This window comes from Cololabis saira, chromosome 9, assembly GCF_033807715.1.
Source record: "Cololabis saira isolate AMF1-May2022 chromosome 9, fColSai1.1, whole genome shotgun sequence".
Classification (NCBI taxonomy): Eukaryota; Metazoa; Chordata; class Actinopteri; order Beloniformes; family Belonidae; genus Cololabis; species Cololabis saira.
Genome location: NC_084595.1, coordinates 24,288,829 through 24,309,105, shown reverse-complemented (window position 1 = coordinate 24,309,105; position 20,277 = coordinate 24,288,829). Strand labels below are relative to the sequence as shown.

Below are 20,277 nucleotides of genomic sequence, written 5' to 3'. Positions count from 1 at the left end.
ACATTAGAACTAGAAATGAACACTGAAACATAAGTCATATTTTTATTTTACCCCATGTTGCAGGGCACACAATATTCAAGTATGCCTGAGGAACATGATGGAGCAATTAAAAAAACAAAAAACAAAAATAAACAAAACAGAAGAATAAGAGAGATAAAATGCATTTAAAAATAAGTGATCTGGCATTGCATTTCACAAAATTTCATAAGCTCATGATTTTGGAACAATTCACTGTAAAGTGCTAACTGGTCCGAGCTGAGAAAAGCACATGTTCCCTTTGAAAGATCAAACACATTACTTTATACATGGAGGTACAGTAATAGCCAGTCAGGCAAGCAATTACCAACCAGACGACATGGACCACATTTCATTTATTAGTCTTTTAATAAGATAACTGCTTCCTTAAATTTCCTTGTTAATGGTAACAGTGAGAATCTTGCCACTGGCTGCCAGGACAATTACCAATTACAAATGCTGGTGTTGTCACTGTACAGTTTTCCTTCTTTCCTTGTAATTACATGCAATTGACTGACAAACAGTATCAAAAATCTCAAGTCAAGTCCTTGTAATCCTCCTACAGACAGGAATCCTTGAACCAAAGGGATGACGGTGTGAGGAGCGGGGAGCAATAATTGAGGAGTGCAGGAGATGTTCCCGTACTCCTCTTCCTCCTCTTCCTCCTCTTCCCCTCCTACCCCTGGATGTGGTGGGCTGGCTCGACAAAAGCAGGGATCTGTCCAGCTGATGCCTGCCTTTCTAACAGGTCCTGAGAATCCACTGTTTTCCTTTTTTTGCCTCTTATTAGGAGGCATGTTAAAAAACCCAAAAGAAGTAGTAGAAGAATCAATCAAAAAAAATATATATCTGAAGGTGACTGGGTCAATAAAATTCCCCCTACTGTCTAAATCGGGCATTCACCCTCCCACCCCAGTCCTAACCATAAAAAGGTAAAAACAAGGTGAACTGCAGAATGGCTTTACTCCTCACAGTCTGTGGGGGGAGCTAGAGCCCCTAGGAGCTGAGGTGCGGTTGGTGGTCTTGCGGTTGTTCTGTCGTGTCTGATACATACTGGTGGCCGAAGGAATCCGAGCATCAGGCTGGCGCCTCCCCTGGCTACCCCTCCGTTTGCCCCTTTGCCCTGCACGACCCCTTCCGGCCCCCGCTGGTCACTTGCGTGAGTGCAGTGTGTCCTGGAACTTGGTGCTGGTGTAGCGGACGTGAAAACCTTTCTTGTTGATTGTATCATCAGAGTGGAACTTGATCACAATGGAGTCACCGGCCGAGTAAATCTCCTCCGGAGGCTGTCAGGGGGCGGACAAAACAGAGTCATTGGTGGTTGCGGTTTTATGCATGTTTGACTGCTCTCCCTCTAAAACGCTTCTCCCATGCTGAGGCCGAGTCACAAGTGATGACTGTAACAACTGGTCTCTTGACTGCTGGCTCGGTCCCAGTCAGAGCCATGAATGGGTCAGGGTTCATACCGGCCCTCTGCAGTTTTATTCTGAGTCAGGGTTTGGCTGACGTTTAAGTGAGGATTAAAACCAGGTGCATGGAAGAAGAAAGGCCTGAACTAGACTATACACCACGCAGCGCTTCGGCATCATCTCCACTAGTGTCAGCCAAAAACTGTTTCCAGTAAAACATTAGGGGGAGAGTCAACTGCTTTATGAGAGCACAAATCACTTTCACCATGACCTCACTCTTTTGTTACCACATTAATATTAATTGAAAACATCACTTTGAAAAATAATTAGTTGATTAAGGTGCTCAGCGAGCTGTTCTGTCGCCGTGACAAAGACGAGCGCTGCGACGTCTGAGCAGCTGAAGCTGAGGCAACAGACTGTTAAAAAAAAACTAAAAGCCACAGCTGATTAAAGCTGCCATTCAAATTGAAGAATGCGCTATATCTACAATACCACATAAGTCTTGAGAAAGGGATTTAAAACACAAGAAGAAGGAAGCCTGCCAATTTTATTGTAGCCCCAGAAACCGACTGCTCTTTTTCTTTTTTCAAGTCCTCAAGCTACAAGAAAGCCTCCTCATGCAATAATGAGTTTTCACCCTACTTGGGATTGAATGGTGTCAGTTTATTTCCACTTGTTTTATAAAAGGAAACTTGATTGAGTATCTGTTCCCCAGGGCACTGAGGCTGGTTGTCCCCTCCGGCGAATGATTCATAAGAAGGGACATGAGTAAGAGGCCACATCTTCAGATTAGAGAGTGCAAATTAAATCAAGCTGTTTCTTCAACCTGAAGAAACTTGTGTTTCTGTTCCCTGGTGGCCTCCCTTGTTCCAGACCACTGCATTGTTATCGTTGGCTAACTGTTACTGCCGGCGCGGAGACACAATCACACCCCGAAACAACTCCCACTTTCAGAGAAACTTTAAGTGGTTAATCTGCAGAATGAAGAAGCTCTTGGGCGCTTTACAAAATTCACACACTGACAGACTGCTAGGAGAGGACACTCAATAGCACCAGTAATTCCAAAATAATTGTCTCAACACTCTTGCTGTGACTTTGTAAAAACAGAAAAACAGTGCTGAGATTAGCCGGTTGTGTCGTAACAAGAAATGACTTTTAAAGAATAGCAGCTGATTAGAAAATGATTTTTTACCCCTGAGCCGCAGTAACGCCCCAGCCGTGGAGATTTGGTGTCGGCTCCATCAAATAGCTCCATGTAGTCGTAGCCACAGTCTGCCTCTTCCTCAATCTCAAAGGTCTGGAAGATGAGCTCGACGCCGTAGCCTTTCTCAGCCGAAATCACCCACTGACAGTCAGAGGCACCAGGGTAGTTATTGTCTCCAAACTGAGCGTGGGAGAACAGGTCCTTGGTTTTGACTTCAGCACTCAGACGACCTCCACACTCTGGAGAGAAAAGATTCATAAAAAAAAAGACTCATTATTTGTCTATATTCAATACTTAAACAAGTTCTGATGTTAGTTAACTAGTTTAAAGTTTTAAATGGGTTTCGACTTCAGCATGATGAGAGACTGACTTCTGGTTTAATGTTCTTACCGGCAGAATGAGAAGCCTCAAACCCTTTTTTCTGCACAGAGTTGTCAGAGAAAAAGCGAATGAACAACTTGTTGCTGTTTGATGTGATGGGTGGGGGTTTCTTGGTGCCACAGAAGCGACCGAGGGATTTCGCTTTCGCATCTCGCCCGTCGTAAATTTCTATGTGGTCATAAGCACATTCCAAGTGGGCCTCCATATCGATCTCAATGAACGCCTAGCAAACACAGAGGGTGAGATCACATCAGGTTGTTATAGATTTAGTTTCTTTAATCAAATGGCAACTATTTGATTGCATGTTGTATGCATTAGAAAAGAAAAAAGATGAAGGCAAAGAATAATTCACTCCCCTGCAACATACAAAAACTGTTTAAGGATAGAGATGGGCAATATGAGTTAAGGGGGGAATATAATCTCAAACAACCAACAGTTAAAACAACACTTAAAAGTATGTGTATTTCAGTTACAGGGGTTAAGTTGTGGAATAGCTTTCCAGATAATCTGAAACAAAGTAAAAACATCATACAGTTCAAAAATAGTTTAAAACACATCATGATTAGTAAATACCAACAGGATTAAAGGATAAGACGCAAGAGAGAGAATTATGGAATTATGCAGGTAATAATTACTGATCTTTTTGTCCTTGTTTTAATCAGGACTATTTACTATTTACTTTTCCTTTTTTTTCTTTTCTTACTGGTTCTTTGTTGTTACATATATTTTTCTTTCGTGTTTGCTTCTTTTTTGGGTGGAAATGCTAGAAAGCATTTGTTATAGAAAGTTTAAATAATAATAATGTGAAGGTTAAAGGGTAGGCATTTATAAGCTCAGAGCTTCAGCCTACTCCTTTTCGATCCAAATGATTACACGACATGTTATGAATGAGTGTACCATACTGAGCACGTGATCGAAATAAATAAATAAATAAATAAAAAAGGTGAACTGATGATATCCTCAATTTTTTAGATGCTATCTAGAAGAAAAATGCTGAGAAAAAGGCAAAAAATAACAGAAGGGGGAGCCACACATCCTCATTAGGAACACCGTAACAGTGTCTGACACAGCACAGTAAACACAGATGTCCTCAGTGAGTTTAGCACTTCAGTCACACGGATGAGCCACATACTCCATTGATGGGTGAGATTATACAGTGATGAGGAGGAAGTGGCACATACGATTTTGATGCGGTGGCCTGGAGTAGTGGTGAGAGCCCAGGTGCATGCTTTCTTGCTGGGGTATTTATCTGGCCAGTTGGGGCTGGTAATGACACCATTCACGCTGTTCACAGTGTGATCACAGCCAGCTGTAAAAAACAAACAAACAAACAAAAAAAAAAAACCACATCACTAAGTCACAGCAAGGCTCTTCCTCACGCTCGTATGGGACAGACCAGTAGTGACAGGAAGCTCATGTTGAGTGAGAGTCTGAGATGGAGTACCTTCTTTACAGTCGTGTTTGTTCTCGTGTAGTACAAAGCCACTCCTACATTGACAGCTGTAGCTCCCGAAGGTGTTGACGCACTCGTGCTGACAGCCGCCGTTCTCCTTAGAGCACTCGTCTTTGTCTGAAGGGGAAGAGAGGACGGAGCATTTACTATTTTTCACTTCAAAGCCTGATGGAGTGCAGATTGTAAGGACACTTTGAGAGGACCTACCTGAGAAGAACTGTGCTTTAAAGCCCTTTTTGGAAACTGTGTTGTCTGATTTGAACTCAATGCGCATGTTGTTATACTGAGAAGTAATAGCTTCTGGTTTCTCCGTTCCACAGAACTTCCCGTGCAGCTTGGAGTCCGCTGAGAGTCCACTGCGTACCTCCACATAGTCATACTTACAAACCTGAGCAGAGAAAACAGAGCACGTTATGAGGCTGGGACATTTTGTTTGGTTTTAATTATGAAACGCATTTAGGAGAGGAACATTATTCGCTATGGGAGTGGAGAGATGTGGCTCAAAGAAACAGAGAGAGAGCACAGAACAAACCCACCCCATAACGAGTCATAATAACCCCAATGCTCACGTCATTGCCCTCAGTCTCAAAGACGTCAAAGAGCAGAGTGATGCGGTACTGCGTGGGGGCGACCAGCTGCCAGATGCAGTTCTTATTTGGGGGGTACTCTCGGGGCCACCCTGGACTGGTGATGGAGCCATTCAGCCTGGTGATGAAGCCTCCACAGGCGGCTGGACAAAACACACAAGGTGGGGGGAGACGAGGACAGAACGTTAGTGACTCACAGATGGAGATCTGAGCACAAGGATAAATAAATAAAATAAATGATATCACCACATGTTTTAACAGGACATTCCAAATGTTAAATTGCCCATGGAAATATTTTATGTATCTGGAATAATAAAAAATGAATGAATGAATTAAACCCCTGACTACTTCCTGCACTTCCTGGCAAAGACCTGGGAAAGCTTTTCATCAATGAGGCCGTGAGTGATTATATGACAAGTACTGGCACTGTTTACTGTGTCACCTGAGAATTCTTGACTAAAACTCATGTTCTGTGTCAATCCTTTGCAAATGCAACAAAAGCTGTGTTGATAAATGAACTTTAGGAGTGCACAGTGGAGAAACAGTCCTTAAAATGCTCATGAAAGCCAGAACATCTGACATTTTTTTCAACAGGTTATACAGACGTAGTACAGCACAGTAGTACAGCAGATGTAGTATGCACAAGTATGTTATCCTCTAAGTTTCTCCATATACAGAACTATTTGCATGGATTAACAATAAAGCTGATGACTCTTTTCCGAGCCTGTGTTATGGTTTTCATTCCTGCAGCTCATAGATGGTAATAATATCTAACCTTGTCTCAGGGCAAACACAACATTAGTGCTTATTTGATGCAGCTTGTAAACTACTGTAGTTTTTAGACTCAATGATTTTAGACTCTGTCATCTCATCCCCATTTCTGTTCCCACTTATGAACACACCACAAGGGGAAAACAACTTTTAAAGGGAAAGAAAAGGAAACTAAAATGTTAAAAAGTTTTAGTGTAACCTGCAAAGGTCCAAAAAATTTGGAATGAGCTTGGTAGTGCTATAAAAGAGTCTGGATCTCTCTCAATTTAAAAAAAAAGATTAAAACAAAAATTATCATTAAATTATGTTTCTTGTTAAATTTTTTATGTACTATGTATTATTTTTATAAGAATATATTTGTATCTAGGAAAAAAAATTTTTTCCTCTTATTTAGGTTATAGGGATATAAGGTTATTATACTGTATGTATATGTATTATATGTGTAATTTATAGTCGTTCTGCTGTGTGTGACTGGGCCCCTATTCATAAGCTACAGTAGCTTTATTATTTTATTATCTGTATTTGTGTTTTTTAATTATTTGTAAAAAAAAAAATAAAAAAATAAACTCAATCACTCCTTCTTAAACAAAAACCAATAACTTGAGACAAAAATTCAGGGATTCAGGAAGTTCGAGTTGTTCTCTCATAAACCTCCTGGCCAGCACATGTAGTTTTGTTGGCACATTTTCAGGCTTTTATGATCAAATATACTTGTTGTATTTTGGTGGCTAACTGTGTAAAGGGCTTGAGGATGTAAATGACATGGTGAGTAGGGCTGCCCTCCCTGTACTTACGCTCACAGCTGCTCTTGTCAGCAGCCAGCTCATAGCCTGGGTCACACACACACTTGTAGCTGCCTAGTGTGTTGACACAGCGTTGCTCACAGTGACCGTTGTCTGGCTTGGAGCACTCATCCACCTCTGAAACACAAAGATATGTTAGGGCCCTTTCAGCTGGCCCCCCTGGCTCAATGGCTTACAAGAAAAACCCTCCAAAGCAACAGCAGAGCCAGGGAAAACTGGTTGCACAGAAGACCCAAGAGGTGCATGCAGGATAAATATATGGCAGAGTGATTCTTGGGATTATATGTTGGACATTATTTACAGGTTTACATGCTTTTAACCCCTCACCTTGGAAAAAATTAGCAGCAAAGCCAGCCTTGTTGACAGAGCCATCTGATACAAATTTCATCCACAGATGGTTGGAGCTGCTTTTAATGTCATCTGGCTTGTCATAGCCGCAGAAGCGACCCAGTAGAGGGCCGTTTTCAGAGAGCCCGTCACGAACCTCTAAGTAATCATACGCGCAGCTGTCATGTCTCTCAATCTGAAGAGAGGCAGAAGGTTTGGAATTAAAATGAGACCAACCATCCAAAGACAAAAAACAAACATTTTAGTAAATTAAACTGAATGTTGTCTTACTTCAAAAGACTGGAAGGTCAGGCCCACATGGTAGCCTTGATTGACAGAAATCTTCCATACACACACTTTATTGGGTCTGTAGTCGTCAGGATAGTTGGGAGACTGAATCTGACCATATTGTTTCTTCACCTCACCACCACAGATGGCTGCAGGAGACAGTAAAACAATTAATACATTATGCATTTGCAATATCATCACTTCTCTGGGGGGAAAAAAGTGTTTTCCCAGTTGAGTTACCAATTTTAGCAAATTCCTGCACACACATATGCACATAATTCATTTTTTCATAGTTTGGAAACAAAGGCCCTGTATATGAAGGCCAGCCAAAACCTGATTAAGGCAGCGTAAATCCACTGACACGTCAGCAGTATGAAAGCCAAAAGATTGTGCATATTGCTGCAATTTCTAGGGACATTTGGTGTGTAACCGACTATGAGCTCATTTAGCTGGTCAACGAAGGATGAAAGGCTGGTAGGAATAGGTGCTTACCCTCGTAAACAGCGGAAAAGCCTTTTCCAACCCAGTTGCTGCTGCTGCGAAACTCAATCCACAGTCGACTGTCAGTGGAAATGATTGGCTCAGGTAGCTTATCACCACAGAAACGGCCTGGATCGCGGGGGAAGACACACAAACGTAAACAATGGAAAGGTCATCATGACACCTGCAATAACTCAGGGATAGATATATAAACATTCAGAAGATGTAATTATGAAAGAGAAGTTTTCAATAACACAAACCAAATTTGACAAGATTTAAAGACATCATATTTCAGCATTAAATGCTGAGCATCATTTGTCTGTTCTGGGCGCAACAACCTGAAACTGATCAACGTGCCTCTCTAACAATAATAATAACTATGAACTGAACAAAACATTAGCTCTGGGATGTCATTTTTACTTAGATGAATTAATAAATAAAATGATCATTCAAATGTAGTAGTTGTCTACTAGTTCTACTAGTCTTAGTTCAGTGTTTTGCTGGTAAAACTGACCTTTGAGTGGTGCCTTCCTCGAATATCCATCTCGGATCTCTACATGGTCATACCAACATAAGTGGCTCCTGTACAAATCCATGAAGGTGAAGTTCAAAATGATCTTAAAAACCAAGAGAGAATGATTATTGAAGCAGCAGCGGTTGTTCTGTGTCGTATCAATATAGTTTCATGAGTTTTACATACTGTTGTGTTTTGTTGTTTGTTTTTTTAATCCTGGACAATCCACATACATAATACTATTACATTAGTATAGTTTTTCTATAAAAAATTCCCAATAATCTAAACCGAATAATCTTCACAAAATATATAATATTAGAAAAGTGAAGTTCTTGGTTATATTTAGAAAATGGGGCATAACTTTTATGCAAAGGAGCAAATAACTTTATACAATGAGAATTAAAGTCTGTGTAAGCAAAGACGATTGAAAAATTCATTTTTTCCTCAAGCCCTATTAAGTCCATGTTGTAAAAACTCCTCAAGGGTTCTAGTTCAGTACATATTTCAACCGAATATGGTGTAAAATTAGATACTGGTAGGGCTTAGATGGAGTCATAACAATGGTCAAACTTGGCTCCTCCTACTTCAAAAAGATAGAAGTGTTTTTAAGGGGCCTTTAGGATTCTGCAACGTCTCCTGATGTTTTTTAAATCAAAATCCTTGTCATGAACTGTGTGGACTACTCGGAGCCGTTAAGTCACAAAGAGCACAAAAGAATAGGCAGCCAGCGGTTCTTGTGTTAAATAATTTCAAACTTGATCTGGCACTTTTCAAATGCTCATACCTTCTCTCCTGGTGTGACTGATATTCTCCAGATGCAGTGCATGTAGGCCGAGTATCCGTTAGGGAAGCCAGGAGAGGAGAAGTTCCCGCTACTGTCCTGAAGACTGTCTCCACATCCTGTGCACATTTACAAACCCACACACACGTTCTAAGGTAAGGTCTGAGCCAAGAGCACGCTCCCTGCCAATTAGTCCCTACCTGAACACACCTTTCTAGGCTCTTAAGTAAACCATGTAAAACCTGACTGTAGAGACAAATGCTGATTGCTGGAATCATGTCACTGGATGTGAAACAAATGGCTGCCCTTTAATTTTCACATCTGCTGATATTATTACCCACAAACCTGCATCACGTCTGTCCCATCCTTCACTTACTCCAGATGATGATCACAAACGGGAGCGGAGAGTGTGAGACACTTTCTCTTAGCATCATCTGAAAATAAACCTGGCCCTCTATAAATAACCAAGCCCCGTGGAGGATGTGATGCATTATGTACATGTGACACGTGAAAAACAAAAAGAAAACAGCTCTTAGTTTGACCTGCAAAACTTAAATGTTCAAGTGGATAAGACTGGTTCAAAACGGGGATACTAGGAAAAGCTCCGGCCAAGTGGAAAAAAATATGTTTAAGGCACAGAGGAAATAATCGACAGCAGGCTGGTATCTCCATCACGATGACTATTTATGCTATCACAATTACAGTAATGTTGGTTTTTCCCCCATCTTGATTTGTATTTAGTGCAGGTTAGGGAATTTATTCCCGGCTTCTCTGCATTCCTTGCTTTTCTTTAGGATGGTGAAAAACCAAACAATGAGCCCTGAGCTACCAGCAGTACTTTAATAAAGCTTGGCAGAGACCTGCCAAACTTAAACCAATAACCAGCACTCAGCTGCGCAGCAGGGATGACAAACGCACGCAGGAATGCTGCATGAATGGGAGACCCGTGGCTCTTTAAGGGTTTTTTTTTTCTCCCAACAACACGTGTAGACTCACTACCTCATCCCCCACAAAGTGCGCCACATCATCCAGTCTTCCTCAGGAGGCTGAGATAGTCGTGATGAAAAAGACAGAACACATTTGAACGTTTTAACTGTAAATGGATCTGACAACCACACAGAGCCTTTTATGGTAAAAAAAAAACCCCAAAAACTTCTACTTCTACTTTCAAGCCGCACTGTTCACAGTTTCTGATGACACATGGGTGTATCTATATATTGAGTTTCAACGTGAAGCCGTTGGCTAAGCTATCGTCACTTGACCTACAATTAACTGTCTGACATCAGATGGATTCAGCAGAATTTCACTCCTCCATGTACATCTGCTTATACTATGAAATCTGTTTACCTCAGCACCATTAAATCCCCCGTCTATACTCTTGGCAAGCATAAACAAACTATGTGGTTGGCAAAAGTCCCCAGTCTTAGAGTATTGACACTGTAGAATCATTTTGAACATTTCGCAGGACTATAGAAACTATTCTTGCATCTGTCTGGAAAAAAAGTGTCAAAGATTTCCTGATCCCTGGGTTGTGTTAACAACCCTCCCATCATGGGAGGCTCGGAAGCTGCAGTCAAGGAACCACACCACATCAATAGTACATGCACACAGTGCGAGCTGTATCTGGAGAAGGCAGGAGGACTTGCAGACCTCTCTCTCAGGCTTTAGTTGTGCACACATGTAAAAATAGACGGGAAAAACCCATAGCAGGCAGGATCTGTCATTTTGGTCTTACTGGAGCATTTGTAGAGTTTGCGTGCCTGTGCAATATCCCCTTTGCTGAGTCTGGTTCTCTGGCCAATAGGTGGTCGCACTCCGTTCACATCATAGCGAGGTAGGATGGTGTCCAGGAAGATGCCTCTGTCATTTAGAAAGACAGGTTGATGATAATGCTGCATGATGCCCTGAAAGCATGCACAGAATCTTGTAGAGCTTTCCAACATGTAGGTTTACACACCGAGAAGGGAGTTAAAACAAATATACATGTATGCTCATGGAGTAAGTTATTTACCATCAGCTAGTGCAATTCAGCTTCTGTCATCGTGAGTGTTATTGTTTCTTGAGACTCATAAATACCATGATATCAACCAGTTTTTTGCTGCATTCTCATATTATTCGTACCATGAGCACATTCTCATATTCCTTTTGGTTTAGAATTTCCATAAACATTTTTCCAATCAGAAAAGTCTAAAGACAGCTTGTATAAAGTTTCTTATATAAATTCCTTATCTGTTGACTTTTATCTTCATATAAAAATCAGAAAGAGGTTTAATAGCCAAACTTGCATACACAAATTCTGGGTGCAGAGGACAAAATTCAGAATGTAAAAATCAAAACAATGTGTACTCAATTTAAGAAAATGTCAAACTGATACATACAAGAACACTGTACTGTGAGCCAATATAAAACTCCCTTCAATCATGGTTAATGTGTTTATGCAGTTTCCTGATGGGTAGAACAGACGTTCAAGTCTTTACGTTCGTGCTTTAAGTGCGTACTGCAAGACTAAACTCTAAAATCACGTCATACATTTCTTCAGGACTACATGACAAAATAATTAGCATGTCCTCTGCAAGTAAAAAAAAAAAAAAAAAGAATCTTTTTAACATTTCCAAGATTATAGCAAATCTTCAACAGAAAAGTAGCATCTCATAGAAATTACTCAGCACCGTGCCATTAAAAGGAGCAGACGGAACAGTATTTAAAAATGCTTTAATCAGTTTACTTTACTGGGCCAAAAAAAAAGGGAAAAAAATTGTTTGATTTTGCAGGGGGAAAAAAAAGATTTCAGCAGAATATCAGCCTAGTAATTATTATATCTGCCACACAGTCCCTACAAAACTGTTCATGAGCTGTTGAAGATTTTCGAACTCCCAAAAAATCTAGTCACTCAGTCCAAAAACAGGAATCTGAAGGGATTGAAATAATAATAATGGATTAGATTATACTGTGCTTTTCTGGAACTCAAAGCGCTCACAATGGTTCCATTGTTCCTTCAATCCTCACTCATACTTGTTGATGGTAAACTACACGTGTAGCCACAGCTGCACTGGGGCAGACTGATGCAAACGTGGCAGCCAATCCATGCCAACGGCCTCTCTGACCACCACCGGGACATTCATACACATTCACACGCCAGCGACGCCCTCACTGGAGGCAAGGAGGGTGAAGTGTTTTGCCCAAGGACACAACAACAGATGACTGGGGGAGCGGTGTTCGAACCGCCAATCTTTCCATCATTGGACCACCCGCTCTACCTGCGCCACTGCCTTTTTTAATCTTGTTCTTTTCACAGCACAATTCAATGTCTCTCAGAGGTGGAGTTGAAAAAAAAGACAGAGCATTGACTGTACTTTCTCCACCATATTTGATCATTTTTAACAAACATATTAGCCGAATGAACAAAGTTAACCAGACAACAACTGCGGCAGCTGCAGGAGTATGTTCCAGCATGTTAGTTTGTGCTATATACATGACCAGTCAAAGGTATGAACACATTTTCCCTTTCAAATGAACGGGGAAAAGGTGCTAAAGATGCAGTCTCAGCTGTATGCACTCCAGGAACACAATGCTCTTTTCCAATAATAACACTATAACCAACAAAGACAATATTTTAGACGTGCCAGAGTACATTTGTGTAAAGTGTTTACTATGATTTTTCATTCAGTTTAGTGTATACTTTGTGATTATTTAAGATCTACACATCTGCTTCTGAAATATAACAGAAGGACAGCTGCAGACACTTCAAAATCTTTCTTTAAGGTCAGTGTCACGTGATCCGTTTCAGGCGTTACAACAGAGACAATTCTTCCATGTTCTGCACTTGTACCAAAACTAAAAGCTTACGACCATCTTCAAGAAAATTTCAAAAATAGCAGAACAGAATAGTTATTGCAAAACTGTTCTTTTCATCGTGCTGCCTGACTTGATGTTTTGGGAGTTTATCATCTTGAGTTTTCTAAGTATTGGCAAGGCATGGCCTGGCTCCATGACCGTTTCTATGGTGACATGCCTATCAACACCCGGCATGTGCAAACAGAACTGCCTGTGCTAACAGTATAGATCCTGTCCCGCCTGTATGTGAGCTTCCAGGACCCCGTACGCCGACTGCTGATACAGAGAGCAAGGGAGAGCAGAAAAATGCCACTCAAGCCAGTGTCAGAAGAGACAAAGGGCACACTGGCAGGTCTCTATTTGAATTGGCAAAGCTCCATGCACCCGTTCTGAGAAGTATCTCCAGAGCAAAAGAGGGGGGCAGGCATGGCTGTGGGTCGGGTAACACAGCCCAGATAAAATGCATGGGATCAACCCTGCTCGTCCCCAGGAGACACAGCAAAACATCAAGACCAACCATGAAATCTTCCAAACACAGACCGTAGAAGAGGCCCTGGCTTCCCACGGTGATTTACTGTAAAACACAGAGCAACTGCAGGGGCAACAATGGCGCAAGAAAGGAAGACACTGGCACAGGTAAATCAGCCAATCAGCGCTTAAGCAAAAGAACTTCCAATGACTTGTGAAAAGCTAACAGTAGTCCCTTACACGACTAATATAGCTGTGTGAAGCATTCTCCAACAGTGGCAGCCGTTCTCCCATTTCTAAGCACTCTAACTGATCAGCACAGCTCCACAAATTAGGGTAGGAACAGAGATCGGCTGAAAACAGACCAGGGCGGATTACCCAACAAAAAGGACTCCACTCCTCTATTGTGTAACGAGCTGTAGGGCATACCAAAGACCCAAAAGATTAAGAGGTTAAGTCCAGATCCTGACCTATGACGGACAACAGCTAAATGTGCTGAACAACTGAAATCCAAATAATCAAATCGTTCCCTTAATCACCCCTTTGACAAGAATTCAACAATGAATCAGTGGCAGAGGGGTATAGAGTTTCATGGTCAACATCATCCTGCACGTTTTTCACATTTTCCTGAGGCGTAATCAGCACAAAAATTGAACAAATGTAAACTAATTAAAACAGAGCGGTATTCAGCTCTGTCCGTGTGTGAATTGCATTCTTAACCTGCAGTCTGGATGCACAGGGCCAGACAGGAAGTACGTTGGCCTACACCCAACGTCAACCTCCGTGTAGACAAAGATTCCCTCGCTGTTTCCCAGAATCTGTTTGCCACAAGGGCATGGCAGTAGATCTGGGAAGAGGCCACTACGCTGAAGAGGGCCGCTGGTGTGGAATATATATACAGCTGAACGAGAGGGCCAAATAAAAACAGCCAACAGCTGGTTCTTATATCAGACCAAGGTAGTAATTATCATAGTCTGGGCTTACTTATTTCTTGCTTTGACTTTTGTGTGTCCAGAGATCATGATACACCCACTCTGACCTAGTGAGCCCCCGTCACAGCTTTACTTGCCACAGGTAAAACAACACAGGGTTGGAATATCTGTTCCTCCAGCTGCCACTATTTATCTAAGCAACAGAGCTGAGGGCAAAAATGGAGTTACCGCACACTGAAGTCCTGCACATAACGATGACTTGTCAAAACTTGAACATGGCAAAACCTACGATCCGTTTGCAATTACAATTATGATTCAGTTGCTGAATCATTCAACCTCTCGCCAGAGGCTTATTCTGGCTTTGTCGTCATCCAGCTAGTAGAAATGATTAAAAAAAACAACTCAACTTCAGTAACTAGAGGAAAGAGTCCTGACAGGTGTGTTTTGTGGCTTTTTCTAGTAAGTCCACGTGACAACACATCACCCATGTGTGGTTCTGCGGGACAGAACCACATCCAGCAAACTGTCATGACACTTTCAAAAAGAGTTGAGACCCAAGTCAGTTTTTGACAAAAGTGTTGAACAAACTCTTCTCCATTTCTATACAGAGATTTTCTAAGCAACATTTTTCCAGTATCGAACAAATTCAGAAGCTCATTTATGATTACTCACAAACTATTTATCTCCACTCCAAAGTCTACGGCCACGGTTTGAACCATGTACATAGATTTACTGAGTACAGTAAACATTGGACATTTGGCAGCATTTTCCTCCACTGGTTCAGTCTGTGTGTGTGTCAATTATTATTTGGGGTTTATAAATTTTGTTAGGTGTGCACAAAACATTTAGTAGCAACACAGCCGTTAAAACACCTGAGTGCTATGAAGGGGAGCTTAGCAGTGGGCACCTCTGAAATAAGCCATAGGTGACATCATGTAACTCATCAAAGCCTCTTCCAGAAGCTTTCAAGACCTTAATGAGGTGGTTTATGGTACAAGAGCACAACTTTTACAAGAAGCTTCATATAAACTTGAAAGTCGTAGACGAAATTTTCTAATTATGAAGCAAGGCTATGTTGTGCAAGCTCAGCTCAGCTACCAAGAACAACACTGCTTTAGTGGCTTGACTGATGAGGGGGGTGTTAATTTGAACACACACTGTGGGAAGGAGCTAGTAAATCCCGGACAAACAATTTCACTGTGTCTACAATACTGGCTTATCCTTAAAAGAGAACTACATTCAAAATTAATTTCATATTTAAAAAGTGTCCTCAGGTAGTTTTTATCATTCAAAGAACACGCCTTGGCTGCTGACAAACTGCCAATTCTGCAAAAACCAAAATTACACTGAGAAGTGTAAAAGATACTGTTAAACCACAAAAGGCAATGCCACAAGTAAAACTACTGCAAACTAAGACCACAGATCCCTTTAAGAGACATCCACTTAGGGTTGGACAGGAAGAAGCTAAATAAAACCAGACGTGTCCAATTCCTTGTTAAAACTTTCTTCATGCACCAACTTCATGATCTGGTGACCCTCAGTAATCCCAAAACAGCAATTCGAAACATAATCTTGTCCAAATATTACATAAATCACATTTTTTGCTTCTCCGGTTTCCCTATCCATGATGCAATGAGAGGACCAATTGTTGACATAAAAAAGGCCAAGCCAAAAGAACATTAGGAAATAGAAAAGGGATCATCAGTTCAGGATAGACTTTTTTATCTTATTTTATTCATCAGGATCCACCAAAAACTCTCCTGCTCAGGAAGTCAATGTTAATGTCAACTAGTGAAAAAAACATCCAGATTCAAGACACAGTGAAGTGACAGCAATTCCTCTTTTCAAAGCTTCTTTACCTCGGGCACAATTTCAGTTATTTATTAGGAAGGAAGAACTTGGCGTTCTGTTCTCCCTTTTTCACAAGGTTTGTAAATCAAACCAGATTGCTCAACGTGGTGCATTACCGAACCATACGTCGCTCAAAATTATGGACTAAACAGAAAACAAAGGAATGGGTTAAAAAGACATCAGTGAACTGGGAAACAGCTCAGTTTGACATGATCTAAGACAATTATTCATGTTTAAGGCACAAGGAGGGGAACTTGGCCTGGTGCCTACCTGGAGAATGTATTCCTGGCATAGTGCATGATGCTATCAAAGTCATAGACTTCTCCCAAAGAATCCACCTCCCCCGGCTCCATCTTCAGAAAGTTATACTCCTGTCCTGAGAGGGGGGAAAAAGGAAAAGTGCAATTGTAATATGATGCTGTGAACTTTTACTGAAGTCACTTTGTGGACTCTTGTGTGTGTAAAAGTGGGATACTGGTGATCATGATTTGTTTTATATGTGCCTTAACAAATCTTATGACTTCTATGGAGACAGAAAATCAATGCGTGTCCCACATGGTTTTTAATTCTCTCTCTCTGTTTCTTAACTCATGGTGTTTATTTAAATACTGAGCTCTTATCTTGTCTCAGGCTTTTATGTCTGACAAATCATTAGTGAGAGATTGCTGCAGCCCCCTGTCCTCCTACCTGGTTGAATGTTGTCCTTGATAATGCTGACATGCTCATCTCGGTCAGGTCGTGTGTGTTCGTGCCAGAAGCCAATCACATGACCCAGCTCGTGCACCACAATCCCAAATTTATCACAGTTCTTGCCAATGGATATGGCCTGGGGGCCCCCTCCACGGCGGCCAACATAAGAACAACACCTAAGAAATAACAGTCAAGAAAAGACATGCAACAAATGAAAACAATGCATTAATTAAAATGTAATTACAAGCTGAAACTAAATGGAAAAAAAGAAGGAATGCATCTTTCATAACTGGAACATTTCAACAATCTGTTCATGTATTAAGTAAAAAAGACATTTTTATTTCAACAGCATCTGGTCTGTTTTTGTGAGAGAGTTGTGCAAGAGCCATCATTCACACACACAGGAGTGACATTCATTCATCTGTGTGCCAATGCAAATTCTGAGAGTGATGCTAGGAGTTGGCTGGCTGCGGAGCTCCACCTCAGTGTGACATGAAAGGTTCAGTGTGAGAGTCTGCAGGACGGGCACACATATAATGACCGTCTGGGCAGTCTCTAATTACTGCAAGCCAAGCCAGGCTCTCTTGAGACACGCCTTGAACTTTGCAGAGGACAGATGGGGGCCTGCTGAATATGCAGCAGAGTCAAGCTTTCCCACTGCTAACCGCTGTTGCCTGTGGATAATGTCATCCTTGTTGCTCAGCAGGCCATTTACCAGGCTAAAAATGGCCATTAACCGTCAGCTGGTAAAAGTTCACTTTCATGAGTTGCATCCGTTTCGCGTTAGGCTGTTTGTGTTCACATGATAAAAATCAATCTATGATGGTATCGAGCTTGTAGACTAAATCCCTGTGAGACTGGCATGTCCTCTGGAAATGCCTATGTTATCTCCGTCTTGTTTTTTCAAAATCTCATACAGATAGGATGTGCTGTTTTGAGCTCCCATGAGCACCAAATGTTGTAATTTAAAAAAAATTTAATAATGTAGGGGGGGAAAAAAAGCCCCACACTTCCAAACAGATTGTCAATAGTCGCTTAGCAACAACATGAGCTACAAACAGCACTTTCCCTGAGAATCAGTTTAAAGACAAACTCGGTAGGCTCAGTTATGAGAGATACTGAGCATAACTTCAGCAAAGTGCAGTAAATAGTTATGAAAAGGCTGTGGGGAGTCCCCCCCCTCCCTTCTGTCCGGTTCTTTATGTCGTATATACATTATGACAACTGCTCAGTGACTAATGCAGTGTAATCCTGGAGCGCAGGACATACTTGGCCACTGAATGGCTGTCTCTTTTAGAGCTGGTGGGGTGCTAACACAACATCTCACTGACTGCGGAGGGACTTCAAACAGAGAGGACGATCAATGGTGAAAGGCTGCTGACCAGGAGACAAGGACGAGTATGCAGGAAACAAATAATTAGCTGTGGATAATGAAGGTTCAGTGGAGTCTGACCACTGTTCAGCTCCTGTAAGTGGGAACTAAAAACCCTAGTGACTCACCCACATGGTCGGTAGGTGAAGACAATATAGCTCTCCTCCTGGGTCCTCTCTATAAAGGTTACACAGGTGTGCTTCTCCCAGTGCCGCATGGCTTGGCGGAATATAGCCCGCTGGTTGCCTGAATGGGATGTCAAAGAGAAAGGAGGAAATGAAGAGAGAAAAACTCAGCTGGCCACAGCTTAAGACTTAGCTTCCGGATAAAGACTGGGTGAAAATAACTTTTACCTTTTTTCCCCCGTATTAACAAATATAAAGGTGATATATTGAATCATATGTTCAATTTGTCTTTATTTTGTTTATATTATGTCAAAAATGAAGTATTTTGTTTTTAAACAAATGCTCCACATAAGCCTAAGCAATATAGTATTCTTAAGATAAAATGCCCATCTCACATGTAAGAGCTATTGCTTTTCTTACCAGGATTTGCTTCATCTCAGCTCATGAGCAAGTTCCCTATTTAGTCATTATTTATGAATTCTCTCTATGACAACTGCTTTGAGCTGGAAATATAGTGACTCAAGAGAAGCAAACGCAACTAAGGCAACATCTAGTCTTACTTCTAACATGCAAATAATGTTTAAGAATTCATTGGTGGGGAGAATTTCTGACCTCTAAAGGGAATATGTCTAAATGTTTGATCAGTTATGTTATGTTGTTTTTTTATGCAGTAAATTATAAGTAAAAATTGTTGTTACCTACCGCTGAAGTTACCACTGATGACATAGGGAATGACGCCGTCAGGCCAAACACGCTCAGGTCTGGAGGTGGCGGCCCTTCTTTTCCGGTGTGAACCTTGCCTACTTAGATTACGGTGATTGGCAGATCCTGATGGTTCCAACACAACAAGCATGACATCAATTACTGCGTCAATTTCTTAAAAAAGAGGAACAGTTTTCTCCCTTATTTGTGGGTAGGGAGGACAGTTCTTAAGGCGATAGCTGCTTGGAAAACAATACTGAATATGTATTTGAAAAAACATGGATAGTAATTAAGGTTTAATGCCAGTCAGACTTTTTAATTATTGTTTCTCATTTAGAAAAATTACATGTACACCCTCAAAGAGACATTTCTTCAAACAGTTCTGTTCTTCCCTTTGTTGCATTGAAGGTATTTTATAGAAAAATACTTTCTTCTTTCAAATTAATTTCACCATTTTAATGTCACTCAGCAACACATGTATAAATATTACCATGGAGACAAAGTCACCACCTAAAAATCTTGATTAAAATAAGAAACATCCATATGTGAACCAAACAAACAGTCAACAATCACCTGACTAGACTTATTTATGCTGCAGAAAAAGAATAAGCATTGACATGTCAGTCTTCCTAAAAATGAAAACTAATTGGGTTTATTGTTTCTCAGCTAATTTGGTTGCTTTAACAAGTTATTTAGCTTTGTGGGAGGCAAATGCAAAACCCTGTGATCTGATTTAGAAATTACCACACTGGCTCTAATTGGCCCCTTATGTTATGTTATATTAAAACAACAAATTAACTGATGAAAATGCTAAAGGAGGCGATGGTGCATTATTTATCAAACAAGCATGAATAAGCATGTTAATGTTTTTCCTCTGATGCAGCATACTTTATTCTTTTTAACTAGTATCATTTGATAATGTGTAATATAATATGCACATTTTAAAATAGGGTAACATCATCATTATCATCATCATCACAGTAACAAAGACAAACAAGTATACGGATTAAATGGAGTCATTTAATTTGGAATTTCTTCATGAATGTTTTTACGTAAGCGTGTGTGTTTCTCACGGGAGCTGGCGCTGGTGTGCGAATGTGTGTCTGATAAGAATCGGTATATGCATGTTTCTAAATGTAGAAGTATTGTTACCCATGAAGATTCAGACTAATGTGTTCAGTTATAAAACTCAGAAAATCACAACCCTAAACATGTTTATATGAAATGACATATAAAATATGTTTGCATATTAACCCTTTGGTTAATATGCCAATGCCTATAATAATTTTA

General features: G+C 40.8%; 1 protein-coding gene across 1 annotated transcript in view; it reads right to left on the bottom strand.

Annotated features, from left to right (window-relative positions):
* Nucleotides 1–28: 28 nt before the first annotated feature.
* The window catches only part of bmp1a (bone morphogenetic protein 1a), a 32,302-nt gene continuing 12,053 nt past the window's right edge, over nucleotides 29–20,277 (bottom strand). Inside the window, exons 3-20 of the mRNA XM_061728905.1 lie at nucleotides 18,988–19,113; nucleotides 18,289–18,406; nucleotides 16,786–16,964; nucleotides 16,369–16,474; nucleotides 10,749–10,873; nucleotides 9,017–9,132; nucleotides 8,233–8,335; nucleotides 7,731–7,847; nucleotides 7,242–7,387; nucleotides 6,951–7,146; nucleotides 6,615–6,740; nucleotides 5,032–5,192; nucleotides 4,670–4,850; nucleotides 4,454–4,579; nucleotides 4,191–4,318; nucleotides 3,019–3,232; nucleotides 2,617–2,867; nucleotides 29–1,301 (exon numbers count right to left, since the gene is read on the bottom strand). Coding sequence (XP_061584889.1) covers nucleotides 1,167–1,301; nucleotides 2,617–2,867; nucleotides 3,019–3,232; nucleotides 4,191–4,318; nucleotides 4,454–4,579; nucleotides 4,670–4,850; nucleotides 5,032–5,192; nucleotides 6,615–6,740; nucleotides 6,951–7,146; nucleotides 7,242–7,387; nucleotides 7,731–7,847; nucleotides 8,233–8,335; nucleotides 9,017–9,132; nucleotides 10,749–10,873; nucleotides 16,369–16,474; nucleotides 16,786–16,964; nucleotides 18,289–18,406; nucleotides 18,988–19,113 — 2,654 coding nt within the window. The 3' untranslated portion in view covers nucleotides 29–1,166. The remainder of the gene's footprint in view (nucleotides 1,302–2,616; nucleotides 2,868–3,018; nucleotides 3,233–4,190; nucleotides 4,319–4,453; nucleotides 4,580–4,669; nucleotides 4,851–5,031; nucleotides 5,193–6,614; nucleotides 6,741–6,950; nucleotides 7,147–7,241; nucleotides 7,388–7,730; nucleotides 7,848–8,232; nucleotides 8,336–9,016; nucleotides 9,133–10,748; nucleotides 10,874–16,368; nucleotides 16,475–16,785; nucleotides 16,965–18,288; nucleotides 18,407–18,987; nucleotides 19,114–20,277) is intronic.